This window comes from Nomascus leucogenys, chromosome 8, assembly GCF_006542625.1.
Source record: "Nomascus leucogenys isolate Asia chromosome 8, Asia_NLE_v1, whole genome shotgun sequence".
Taxonomy (NCBI): Eukaryota; Metazoa; Chordata; class Mammalia; order Primates; family Hylobatidae; genus Nomascus; species Nomascus leucogenys.
The window spans coordinates 92,515,164-92,528,889 of NC_044388.1; the positions used below are offsets into that span (position 1 = coordinate 92,515,164).

The 13,726-nt window shown below is 41.7% G+C and overlaps 1 protein-coding gene across 5 annotated transcripts in view; it reads right to left on the minus strand.

Moving 5' to 3' along the window:
• Positions 1–13,726, minus strand: part of ASTN2 (astrotactin 2) — a 1,014,740-nt gene that overhangs the window by 56,979 nt on the left and 944,035 nt on the right. For all 5 annotated transcript variants that reach the window (XM_030817705.1, XM_030817704.1, XM_030817702.1 and 2 more), the window contains one exon: positions 4,953–5,094. In XM_030817705.1, the coding sequence (XP_030673565.1) occupies positions 4,953–5,094 (142 nt within the window). The remainder of the gene's footprint in view (positions 1–4,952; positions 5,095–13,726) is intronic.

Consider the following 13,726-nt stretch of genomic DNA (forward strand, 5'->3'; position numbering starts at 1 on the left):
TGGTTCCTGGCACATATTGAATACTCAATAAAATATTATTATTATTAGCAGTATTATCCAGAAAGTTCTGGTGGCACTGGGCATCAGAACCTCTGTTTGGAATCTCCGTTCCTGCCTCAGTGTGCAAGCCTAGGGGATCACTGAACTTAACCTTTCCATGTCACAAATAACACTAAGACCAGAGGAGGGGGAAGAACTGACCCAATGTACCACTGAGAGCAAATGTGAAAATTGCTGTCAGACTCCCAATCTCAGGCTTTTTTTTGCAATGCCCTCCCTTCTCCAGGGCTTTCCTTTTTCTTCTACTCTTCCAACTCTACCCACCCCGCTAAGATAGAGCCTCTGGCCTAAGCCTCTGTTCCCACCATGGATGTTGGCACTTGGCTATGGTCCCCAGGCTCCCTTGGCATTCCTCTCATAGAGCTGAAGCCTGGGAGGTGAGGGCGGGTCTGGGGCAAGCCTCTGAATGTGTGGGAATGCATCCCCCACCCCAGGAATCAGGCCTGGCTGCTGCTGGCATGCTTGCTGAGGACCCTTTGGCAGCCTTCCACAATTACAGAAAGGCAAGGCAGCCAAGACAAGACAGAGGCTAATTACCTTGGGTAATAGGAAATTGGAGAGCAGCTACAAGAAGGGTGTCTGGGCCTTTGGCCAGGCAAGGGCAGGGACCATGGATGCCCAGCCAGGCCTGAGCCATTGGCCCTGAGTGGAGACTCCTGCTCAGGGTCACCCCTCAATTCCAACAACCCATCCACGGCAGCAGGAGCTGGCCCTGCTGTCAGACCTTCCTGGGACCCTCTCCCTCTGCTGCTCTTGTTTGTTTTCATTCAAAAGCAAAACAAGTGAAACAAACAAGGAAATTCAATTTAAACAGGGCATGGGTGCTGATGTTTCTGTTCTGTTACACCAGGGTGAGCTTAGGACAGAAAATCAGCTTTGACTTTCACTCCTTCAATTGGTCTTACCCTGTGGTGATATGTAAAGTTACATGGATGGAGGGGCTACAGAAATAATTTGCCTTCCTAGGTGGGGTAGAAAGAGGGAGTTGGGTTTGGAATGGGGCCAGAGAGAGGGAGAGAGGCCAAAATTCAAGTAAAAAATAGGACCAAGAAACTGAGATACACTCACAGCAACAGAAATTATAATAATGAATAAAAAGACAAAAAAGGAATGGTAGGGAGAATGACAGACAGAAAAAGACAGGAAGCCATACAGAAAATACTTACACAGAGAGGGAATAAAAGACAAAGAGAAACAGACAGAGATGCAGAGAGGCACAGTACTGCAAAACAGATGTGAGAGAGGTAGAAAAGCTGGAAGGGCAGGAGCTCAGGAGAAGGAAAGAGGGGATGAAAATAAATCCCATGACAGAACTCATGAGCTAGGATCTCATGCACTTTGATTTTAAAGGGGCTGACACTGCAGAACAGGGAAGGAATCTGAATATTTAATCCAGGGTCCCAGAGGCAGAAGTAGTAGCAGGGCATGAGCCCAGATTCCCTGGTGGAGAGACTAGTCCTCCACTCTCCTGCCACCTGAATCCTTTAAAAGCATGGGTGCAGAATTTGGTGTCTGACTGTGCTTAACTAAAACTTGGTCCCTTCTGAGACCTCTATCCTCTGCATCAATCCTCTCCTCTCATTCCATTTCTCCCAAAAGGATTCTGGATGGTCGTTCCTTCCAAGAATAGTGGGACCCCAACTTGCCTGATAAGGACCAGTTCCTCCAGAGCTGTGCTTAGAAAAGACACTGATAACCAGCGACTGAGAACAAGAGTCATGGGAGAAGAAGAAAGTGGCTAACACTTCCTGCAGGCAGCCTACATGCCAATAATTCAGGCAAGCCTTGTTTGTGGAGTTTTCAAAGTCAACCCGCTTCCCTACAACCCTTTGAGATAGGGACAATCACCAGCTTCCTTTTCCAGAGGTAGAAATTGTCTCACAGAGCAGTGAAAAACCTGCCTCGGGGCAGGTTATAAGCATGAGGCAGAATCAGGGTTCACACCCAGCCCTGCCTGTCCCCAAGGCCTGTGCTATTTCTACTGCCGCACAAAGTCTTCTTGGCTCAAGAGGAATAAGAATTTGGGTAAAAAACGAGCAAGCAAAAAATGAGAATCCCCAAGAACTGACACTGGAACTATTTTAAAACTCCAGACCGAGCTGGTCAGACTCCATGGGAGGAGAGCCGCCAATGGGATAAGAGACCGTTCCAAACAACACCCTGGTTCCTGGTCGGAACAGCCCGGATCCCAGGGCCATTAACATCATCCATTTCAAAAATACATAAATAAAATAGAGAAGTGTTCAGAGTTAGAGATGACAAGCTCCTGACAAACACATTTCCAGGACAGAGGAAGAAAGAATGTTCCATACTTTAAGAGGTGGAAAGGAGGGGTGGTGTCAGGCAGTGAGGAAAAGAAGGGGCAAAGGAAAGTGTTCATCACTTTTAAAGAATGTCAGCTGATTTGTCAGCTCTCAGTGTTAATTGCTTTCAGGATTCCATAAAACATTTCATTGCTGTCTACATAATGGGGCTGCAGGATTCCAGCCCAGCTGACATCAAGGCCCTACAGCGTCACCCAGAGACAGGGTTACTCCTTCTGTATTAGTGAATAGGAATCACCCGACAGGATTCTGTCCTTCCCTGCTAGATGCTATATCTCCTATCATTTGGTGGATGGATGGGAGAAAGTTGAAATTATCACAAGGGCAACAACAGCAACATTGATAATAGTTAACACTTCTTAGGCTTCTACTAGAACCTCATCACTAGAGAGCTTTTGTTCATGATCCCATCAAGTCCTCCTGGGGTCCCTGTGAGCCAAACACCATATTATCCACATTTTCAAAGAGAAGGAATTGGAGGCTCAGAGGGCTGGGCAGCTCAGTCAGTGTCACAGAGCTGATAAAGGACAGGGTCAGGATTTGAATCCAGGTCTGTGTGCCTTCAGTCTATGACCCTAAGGAGGGGAGAAACCGGAAGCCATCTATCAGAAAACCTTTTGAAAATGCCATTGACTTTCTTCACAGAATTATAGTTTTCAGAGTTAGAGAGGACTTAATCACTCTCAATGTAGTCACATACTTGTGTTTCACCTCACACATGCAGTTGTCCCAGAGCCCAAGGTGTTGGTGAGTCTTACTGATTAAGAGTCTGTAGAGTTGTGCTCTCAAAGTCAGATCCCAGTCCCACCACTCACCACGAGGATGGTGGTCATTCTTTAAGGCCTAAGGTACATCCTAAAACCTTGTAAAATTCGCCCAGATGTCCCACTGGAAGACGTGGAATTGCATATTTACTTTGAAGAGTCCATTCCTAGAGCATTCACTGCCCCCCAAGTGACTTAAGATAAAGCTTGGGTCCCAACATCTCAGAGATAGTCAGTTGCAGAGCCAGGGCAGAAGACTCAATTGCCAGCTTTTGGTGATATTCTTGAGTTTGGTGACCAAACACATTGGTTGTTACCAAGGAGCCTGAATATATCAAGTGTTCAAAAGGGTGAGGAAGAGGGAGGGAGAGGAAGGGGAAGATGGGTTGTGTTTTGAGGTAAGCAAGGTTCACAGATTGTGGAAGGACTAACACTTACTGTGCACATGCTTGGAGATACCAAGCCAGGGTGTTTCTTGTTTAATTATCACACAATTCTACAAGGTGGGTTTTATTAGTTGTTTTACAAAGGCTTTATAAGAGACTTATAGGGGTAAAGCAACTTACCTAAAGTCACATAACTAAAAATGTCAAAGCCAGATTTGAATCCATAGTCTGTGGCCTTTCTTACAATTATTAGGTTATGTTATCTGAGGATAGGACTTCTGTCTTAGTCTCATTCATATCCACAGTGCTTAGCACAGGACCAAAACACAAGAAATACTCAGCAAATGTCTAGTGAATAAGTAAATAAGTTATGAATGAGTAAATGAATATGTGAATGAAGTAATTGATGAATGAATAAATTAATGTAATGAAGGAATGTAAGAGCAGGTGAATAGATAGATGGATGAAGAGGTGAATGGATGGAGGGAAAGAGGGAAGAAGGGCAAGAGGGAGGGATGAATGGAAAATAGATGAATGTTTGGGTAGACAGATAGTTAAATGGACAAGTGAATGAATCCCTGAGTGTCTAAATACAGTAATAAATAAATGAGTTGAATAACTGGTGAATAAAGCTCAACTTCATAACAACTTTAGCTTTCTAACTTGATAAGGGAGGTGGCCTATCATTCCATAATCAGGGTACATAAGGAGAGGTGGTCTATAAAGCTCTATGTTATAGCTTATGATGGTTGCATCTAGATCTAAAAGCAACACTCATTGAGGTAGGAAATAAAAAGTAACAAATGAGCTCCTTTTCTCTTCTAGGCTAACAAATGAAGCTCACGGTGACTGTCTCTTGCATCTCCAGAAGTTTGAATGCAGTGACTCCAATGTACTCTACAAAGGAGTGATAACTGTACTATTTTTAAAAGCCTGGCTGGATCTATTGATAAAAAAGTATATATTTTACATATATCAGCATATATATCTCAGTATGCATATTTCACTGTGTATGTGTCTATATATCAGATATACTAATCTAATATTTAGAAAGGAAAGGATACAAGGAGTAAAAGACCACTAGGCAGAGATCCCTGTCCCAACCATCCTTGATAACTTGATCTGTGCCCCTGAGTAAGCCCTCTTCTCTCTCTGAGCTACAGATTCCTAATCAGTAGAAGGAATGGTTTTAAATTTCTGGCCTCTCTGGGCACTTCAGCACTCACCTTGTGTGATTCTGTGATCCATTGCTGCATACTTCTCAAATGGACACTTCTAAACCTTAGAATCTCAAGTTGCACATACAGGCTAGCTAATAAAACATTTGGCTGGCCTGCACAGAATAACTCATGCCATTCCTCCTAGGCTTAAAATCATCCCATCTGCCTCATGATCCCCACACACCCAACACATCTTACTTGTAGAGACCGTCGGGCTCCAGACACTTGAAGATGACCGAGTAGATACTGACTTCAGGGACCTCTCCATGGCTTCGACCAGCTGCTACACAAGATGTGCCCAGGCCAGAGAGTAAGTCATCAGCAAAACTCAGGAATTCTCCTAGAGGAAGAAAAAGAAAGATGAGCTCCCCAGCTCAGGTCATAGTGAGCAGACGTTTTTGCTGTCATCCAAACCTACCAAATGCCTGGATACCATTATCAAGAAAAATAATGGATAGAAAAAGCAAAAGATATGAAAATGACACAGATTTGTATTTAGCCTTGATGACTCTTTGTTCATATTTATGCACAATTTTTTAATCCATAAAGTGGAAACACTAATACCTACCTTTATAAGATTGTAGCAAGGCTCAAATGAGGTAAATTATTGTGTAATAAAAATTCATGAAAAGGTAGCAAGGATACTATGCTTTTTTTTTCTGTAACTATTCTGGCCTTGTCACTGTCATTCACTCCCTGTTAACTCCTTGAGCAAAGCTCTTCTTAGAATTGCATTTTCCTTCTTTGTATAATGAAGGAACTGGACTAAAGATGTAAAATAATTTTCATGTCAAATTGCCACTGTTATGCATGGGTACTGGATTCATGGAGTGTTATAGTGAGATGGACAGAGACCAGCTAAGGAGGAAAGAGTTCTGTGACTGATTAGTGATGAAGGTCATGGAACCTTCATCATGTACAGGATGTACATGATGTCATGGAACGTTCACCATATATAGGATGGAACAATGGGAGACTATGTGCCACATATTTGTGATCCTCAAACTCCATCACTTCTTTAATTTACTTTAACTCTAACCATTGGATTTTAAGAAGTAGTGGAAGTTTACTAGAAACAGAACTAATAAAGAAGTCTAGGTAGAAAAGAAAACTAGAAAGAATAACTGAACATCTAGACTCTTGGGATCTAGTCTTAGTTCTGTTGAGAATTTGCTGTATAGTCTTGGGCAACTAAATCCTCACTTTTTGTGCTTTAGTTTTCTCCTCTGCATGGTGAAGGTGCTAGAATCATTGTTAGGATTCTTGAAAAAAAAAAAAATAAAAATACAGATATGAACAAAAATTAAGTTATAAGGATAAACATCACAGTACTATTTATACTAGCAAGAATGTGGAAACAGCTAAATGTCCAACTATATAGAAATGGCTATATCAATTGAGTTCAATGATGCAATAGGTTATTTTATAGTCATTAAAAATAATCTGTGAAAGAATATGAAAGGATATTTATGACATAATGTGAAGTTAAAAAACAGGTTACACTATTACAAAATAATCTCATTTTTGTAGAAATTTTATATGCACATGCATTTAAAAACAGAAGGAAGAAAATAAAAACAAATGTTTAAGAAGGACTGTCTGGAGAGTGACATAATGGGCACTTTTTCTACCTTATTTTTGCTTATCTCTATTTTAAAAATTATCTTCAGTAAACATATATTGCTTTTGTAACCCATAAAAATATCAATAAATACTACTTAAAAATAGATAAAGTAAATGGGCCAGACTAAATGGCCTCTAAGTTCCCCTCCAATTCTAAAATTGGATGATCTAGGAAAAAAACTGACATATGAGGTATTTTGTACCACACAGTATAAAATGATATGAGGCCTCTCAACTGTTGTTTTCTTCTTTTCTTCATGCCTGATAGAGAGTTCCTCAGAGCTCTATTCATGTACAGCCCCACTAATAAACCAGAAAAGGATGCCAGCTCCATTACATCCTCTCTACCTGGGATTAAGAACAAGACAATGTCATGAAACCATAAAATAACAATAGTGTTGGCTCGTGTTTCAGAAGACTAGGGCTCAGAGCAGCCTCGGGGTGCTTCTCTACCAAGGAACTGGTTGAGCAGAATATACAGATCACTTCCTGCTGGTCTTTTAAAGAAAAGTTTCATTCTTTATTTTTTTATTTATTTTTTAATTTTAATTTTTTTGAGATAGGGTCTCATTCTGTTGCCAAGTCTGGAGTGCAGTGGTGCAACCTCGGCTCATTGCAGCCTCTGCCCTGCAGGCTCAAGAGGTCCTCCCACCTCAGCTTCCCAAATAGCTGGGACTACAGGCATGCACCACCACACCCAGGTGACTTTTGTATTCTTTGTAGAGATGGGGTCTTACCCTGTTGCTCAGGCTGGTCTCAAACTCCTGAGCCTTGGCCTCCCAAAGTGCTGAGATTATAGGCATGAGCCACTGTGCCTGGCCCAAAAGTTTCCTTCTTAAAGAAAAACAGTTTTAAAAAGAAGAGTCTCATTCTTCATCTCACAAGTGAATCTTGCAAGACTTATCTGACTGAATTGGCCAGATGGCCCTGGGATTCAGCCAAACAACAGTTCTAGAAGGTATTTGCTCCTATAGTCCAATAGAGCAGGTCTTGATGGGTATTGTTTTTTGGTTTCTATTTTTCACAAAGACAATATATGGTTCATAGACTTGACATGTAGATGCTAGATTTAGGATCAAGTGTCTAAATCAGGGTAGTGTTGGCAACAGGTAATTTCAGCTGCTACTGCAAGACAGACCTGAGACTGAGTACTAATTCCACCATGGGCTGCAAGTCCTTAAACTTCTCAATGTCTCCATTTTTCTTTTTGTTACAAGGAGTTAACAGCACTCTCATGCATTTGGAGTCCACAGAGTAAAGCCAAGGGTCTAGAAAGAAACAAAGATGCCTAGAACCAGAGGTTTGTCTGGAAAACGAAGACATGAATGAATCTTTTATTTGGCATAAATTTTGGCATCCCACATTTCTTCTGTAGGCCTCTTATATCAGTTTCTTTCATACTACAACCAGAAACTAACAATATGTCCATTTCAAAAAATATCACAAATTCCAGAGCAATGTATGTGATAAAAAGTAAAAAAAAAAAAAAAAAAGTAGGAGGAGTGGTGGTGAGGGTGAGGGTAGGGGAGAGAAAAGACATGGGATTATGGGATTATTCACTAGATGGAGTGAGGGTCTTATTTGACTTGGGTTCTCAGGATTCCAAGTCTGGCTACATATGTTTGTTTTCTTTGAGCTTGGATCCATGTCTGTCTGCTTTTCAATTTGTTTCCAGATAGCCAATGAGAGAGCTGGATCTTCATGAGTGTATTAGTCATTATCACGTTGCTATAAAGAAATACTTAAGACTGGGTAACTCATAAAGAAAAGAGGTTTAATTGATTCACAGTTCTGCATGGCTGGAGGGGCCTCAGGAAACTTACAATCATGGCGGAAGGCACCTCTTCACAGGGCGGCAGGAGAGAGAATGAGTGCCCAGAGGAAGGGGGAAATAGCCCCTTATAAAATCATCAGATCTCATGAGAGCTCACTTACTATCACGGGAACAGCATGGAATAACCGCCCCCATAATCTAATCAACTCACACGAGGTCTCTCCCAGGACACATGGGGATTATGGAAACTACAATTCAAGATGAGATTTGGGTGAGGGTACAGCCAAGCCATATCAATGAAGGAACTCAGTATGTTTGTGGCCTGTGTTAATTACCTGTCTTGAGATGAAAAAATGGCTGATATTCATTTTCAAATGGGAATAGCTTTCCAGATAGTTCCATGAATTTCAGAATAATTGGGACTATGGATACAAGCCCCATAAACATGTCAGGTCAGTAAGACTGGCATGATTCTACGTTCTGAAAAATTCTAAGGTTTGCAGGTTTAATTAAAATGAAGGAACTGGCTCACCTGCAGTATATGCAGTGTAACTAGTCATACCAAGATCATTATAAGGATATTTAGTGCCCAGTTCTAGTCACAACTGTATGAATATAATTGTCTTCAAATGAAAAAGTTAAAAGGAAGGCAACTGACATCTAGTGCCTATTTTTCTTTTTTCCATTTAATCCTCACAGCAATCTAACAAGTTAGATTTTATCTTCCCCATGGTAAAGCTGAGGTTAATGTTGCAGTTAAAAAGGAAGATAGCTGAGATTAGAACCCCTATTTTTTCAGTTCCAAAGACATACCTTTTCTTTTATACTATGCTGCCTCCTAGAGAAAGTTTGAAAATGATAGTATTAGAAAGGGAGGTTTCTCAATGCTATTCAATTTGCAGTTGAATTCCCGCCACACTCTTAGCTTGAGGAATGAGACAATAAAGGAAATGGTCCCTGACCTTCTACAGCTTGTAATCTGACAACAGGAAGGGTTGTTAAATACAAGAACAAACCTATAAAGTAAATTGTAAGATTGCTTTTTTTGGCACTGGATTTCAGAAGGTTTAAATGCAATTTAGATGAAGACAGGTGAATGAAGTAATCCCCCAGTGTTCTTCCTTACCCAGTGGAGGGGGTACTAAGAAAGGCATGGGGGCTTCTCTATGCACAAATGCAAATCAATGCAATTCAACACATGTATTGTAGTTCCACAATATAACATACTCCGCAACTGGCAACCATACAATTGAATGAGCAATAATATACAGAGCAGTGGTTAAGAGCCTGGGCTTTAAGTTTACTCTGCCTAAGATTAAATCCTAGTACTCCACTTACTGCTTGTCTTGGACAAGCTCCTTAACTCTGTACATCTATATTCTTATACGTAAAATGAGAAGAATAATAGTATCTAACTTAGAGAGTTGCAAACATCATATAAAATACTGTATACTGGAACACAGTAAGGGCTTAAAATGTGTATCAACTATCACTGTTTTTGTTTCTCTCTTTTTTTTTTTTTTTTTTGGGGGGGGGGGGAAAGAGTCTTTCTCTGTTGCCCAGGCTGGAGTGCAGAGGAATGATCTCGGCTCACTGCAACTACCACCTCCCGGGTTCAGGCAATTCTCCTGCCTCAGCCTCCAGAGTAGCTGGGATTACAGGCGCCCACCACCATGCCTGGCTAATTTTTGTATTTTTAGTAGAGACAGGGTTTCACCATGTTGGCCATTCTGGTCTTGAACTCCTGACCTCAGGTGATCTGCCTGCCTCAGCCTCCCAAAGTGCTGGGATTACAGGCATGAGCCACCGTGAACAGCCTTGTTTTTCTTATTATTGTTTTCAACATAACAGAGTAGAGATAAGGACTCTTAAAGATATCTTTTTATCCAAGCTTCACCTTTTACAGGTGACAAAACTGAAGCTCAGAGAAGGACAGTGACAGGTCCATGCCCATACACTCAACAGGAGGAGATTTGGAACAAAAACTTGGTGTCTTCACTCCTGGAGTCTCAGAGATAACTTGTACCAGCCAACTTATGAGATAAAATCACTGAGAATTTAAAATCTCTCAAAGCTAACACAGGAGCCCTTCCTCCCCAATTTCTGACTACTTTATTCAACATGAATGTGTTACACAGTCCCTGGGCAATTACTGCGCACCAGACACTGTGCTAGGTACATTGTTCTACCTCGCCATCTTCTTAAGCCTGGAATTTCTGAGAAAGACACAAAGTCTCCAAAAGATAGGAGTTTAGTATGTTTCTAATATGTCATATATTTTAACAGTGGTTTGCAGATTATAACATAGAGAACTCCAGGGGCAAGGATGAACACTAACAGGAGAGAGATTGGGGCCAGTCTTCCATATACTCACACTAACCTTCAACTAGATCAACTCTAGTTTGATCTATTTTATATACTAGTGGTCCATGTTTTTATTTAGTTTTTTACAAAACTGTTTATAAAAGTTGGTTTTAAAGTTTTATTGCTTAAAGTGTTTGAATTCCAGAACTGTGCTATATTCTCTGATAGAAATACAGAGGCTTGGGAATGCTACACCTTAATTCAAGGATTTGCAGCTACTCAGGGGCAGAATCCAGAATCAAGCCCCACTGTCTTGCATCTGAGCCCCACGCACCTTTCACTAGGCCACTCTACCTGAGAGGTCTCTGCTCCCTCCTCCCTGGTACCTTATTAGGGTCTTATGGTAGAACCCTCCTAGAACCCAGGCTGCTGCTTCTGCCTCGACCAAGTTCGTCCAAGTCTCTAACATTCTTTTCCTGTTTTTCTTTCCTTGAAAACAGATAGGGAGTTGGAAGTCGCTGTACAGGAATGTGCCTGTTCCCCATTACAGCTCTTCTGGGGCTGTAACCCGAGTGGGCTGGGGCCAGACCCCCACACATTTCTTTATCCACTCAGACTCCAGCCTTGCTCTCATTACCTTCTGCAGAAAATGTTAATCATGATTCTGCTGCAGCTTCAGAATCAACCCAACAAAGCATGGATCAATTTTTCTAGAGGCCCCACCCCCTATTCCTCAATTCCCTCTCCCTCTCCTTTCAGCAGTCCCTCAATCCTCCTCCTTGTTTCCCCTCTCTCTCTCTTTCTCCCCTCACCCTCTTGCTTCTGAATAAGTTGAGGTCACCGTCAAAGCGGGCCACAAGAGCAAATTGAAAACAGGTTGGGAGAAAAGCAGCAAAGAAATTCCAGAATGGAAGGAGCAGTGGGAGTGGGGGGATGTGGGGGTGGGGACGGCAAGTTTTTTAGCCCAGGTGAGGAGAAAGGTCCCCAGCTCAGGGCTCCACACTCTTTTCGGGAAACACCAAGAGGATTTAGGAGTCGTCACTCTGGGCCTGGCCTCTCTAACCTGCAGATGCTCTTTGTCATGGTGCCCAGGGAGAAGCATGACTCTCTCTGCATTTCCTTTACTTGGGCAACTGTAGAAATTCATTATGAGAACTTGTCAGGGACAAAATGCATCTTTAAGGGCCTCACACCTATCAGCTGCAGTTGGTTTGTTTCTTCTGAAACATGGTGTTCTTTTAAAACTGAAGAAGCCGTGTGTAGAGATCCTCACTTTTATTGTAATGGCAGTAGGAGATAGTGGAAAGAGAGTGAGTTTTGGGGAGGAGATGACACCTAGTTTTGAAGCCAGACCTACCACTTATGAACTATATTATGTAGAGATGGATGATTAAACTCTCAGAGACTGCTTCTTCATCTGAAAAGATGATCCTATCAATTTCAGAGAGTCAGGTGAGGATTGAGTAAGAGAATATTTATAATATGTCTGATACATGAATAGCTTACAAATGTTAGTGCTCCCCTCACCCCTGCTCCCTCAGGTCTGAATAATTTGTCTGATGGCAAAATTTTTAGTTATTATGCTCAGTCGCTTTTAGGTGTATTACATCATATCTAACTCCCTAAAACCTTCCTGTTTTTTTTGCAAAAAGAAGACATTTTGGATGGAAGGAAGCAATGAAATAAGAAACAAAGAAAGAAAGGAAACAGAAAGAGAGGAAATAAAAATGTTATGTGGCTTTTATCACATGGCATCAACAACGCTAGACATTTTTACTTATATTGTCTTGGTTAAATATTCAAAACAATCCATCTTGCTTAAAATTTGATAAAACCTAATGAATTCAGTGAATTGTGCTTTTGCAGATGAGGAAACAGTTTCATCTGTAAATAACTTTCTCACAAAAATCTACCTAGGAATGGCAGAGTAAAGGCTGAAGTCAGGACATTCAGCACCCAAAGTCTGGGCCTTTCCTACTACACATTTCCCTCCAGACTGCGAGATGCCTGGGGTGGTAATTTTGTTTCGGTCACCCTTGTGTTACTGGTGTCCAGCATAGGGCTGATGACGCAGCTATTTACTGAATCCTGTGAAACTGAACTTCAGTGGTTGAAGCCTGGATCTGCTCCCATTTACTCAACATCAGCACCTGGCATTAGAACTCTCTCTTGGGATAGCCAGGCTGCCTCCTGCGTAACCTTTCAGGAGTAAATAGGACACAAATAATACAGGAAAGGAGGAAATGACGTAAAGATAAGGACTCCAAAAAAAGGGAATAGTGATCTAGCAAATACCTACTGAGAGTTTCTGTGTGCCAGGCATCGTGCTGAGACTTCAGGCTCATCCTCATGCCTGCCCTCTAGTGGACATCTGTCGGTTTGACTGGCTATAAAGGCATGCCTTTCTACCAATAGCACCTGAGTTTTCCTTTGGGGAACCAGCTCTCCCCCAATCTCAGTCTAAACAATTTAGATAGAGCTAAGGCTCCTTTTATCCTTCAGAGACTGGCATGTGATCGATGGCCAGACATTTCATGTCAAAGGCCAAAAATACAAGTGACCTAGGCTTAATCAATCAGACTAACTCCAGGTACAGACACCAAGTCCTCATGACATTATTTGAAGCCCTAGACCTAGTTGTGTCTGAGGCCTAGATCTACCCTTGGGTATTTCAGATACATGAGTTAGTATTTTTGCATTTTTGCAACTTTCCATTTGTTTTCTGTTCCTTGCAATCAGGAGTCCTCTCAGATACAAATTCTATGAGGTATGTTTTATGATTGCCATTTTATAAATGAAAAAATAATGCTCACAGATCTAAATCAAGTTGTCCAAAGTCATACTCCATCTAAATAAGAAGGCTGGAATTCAAATTCAAAGCTGTCAGACTCCAAAACCCGAGCCTTTCCTATCATAAAATGCTGCCTAGGGTGATTTTTGTGAGAAAGTTATGTACAGATGAAACTGTTTCCTCATCTGCAAAAGCACAGAGGATACAAAGACTACTAATTAACAAGAATTCACGGGGTATCTCCAGTGTCTTGCTTCCTCCGGCCCCTTCTTCCTCACTTCCTGGGCTCCTTTCCTCCTTTCCTCACTCACTCATTCCAGCCATGCTGACATTCTTCCTCCTCCTCTAACATGCCAAACATACTCCCACCACAGGGCTTTTGCACCTGTGGTTTCCATGGAGCCTTCTTCCCCTTATAGTTGTATGGCTTACTCCCTCTCCTTTCCCAAATCCTTGCTCAAATGTCACTTGCTCAGAAAG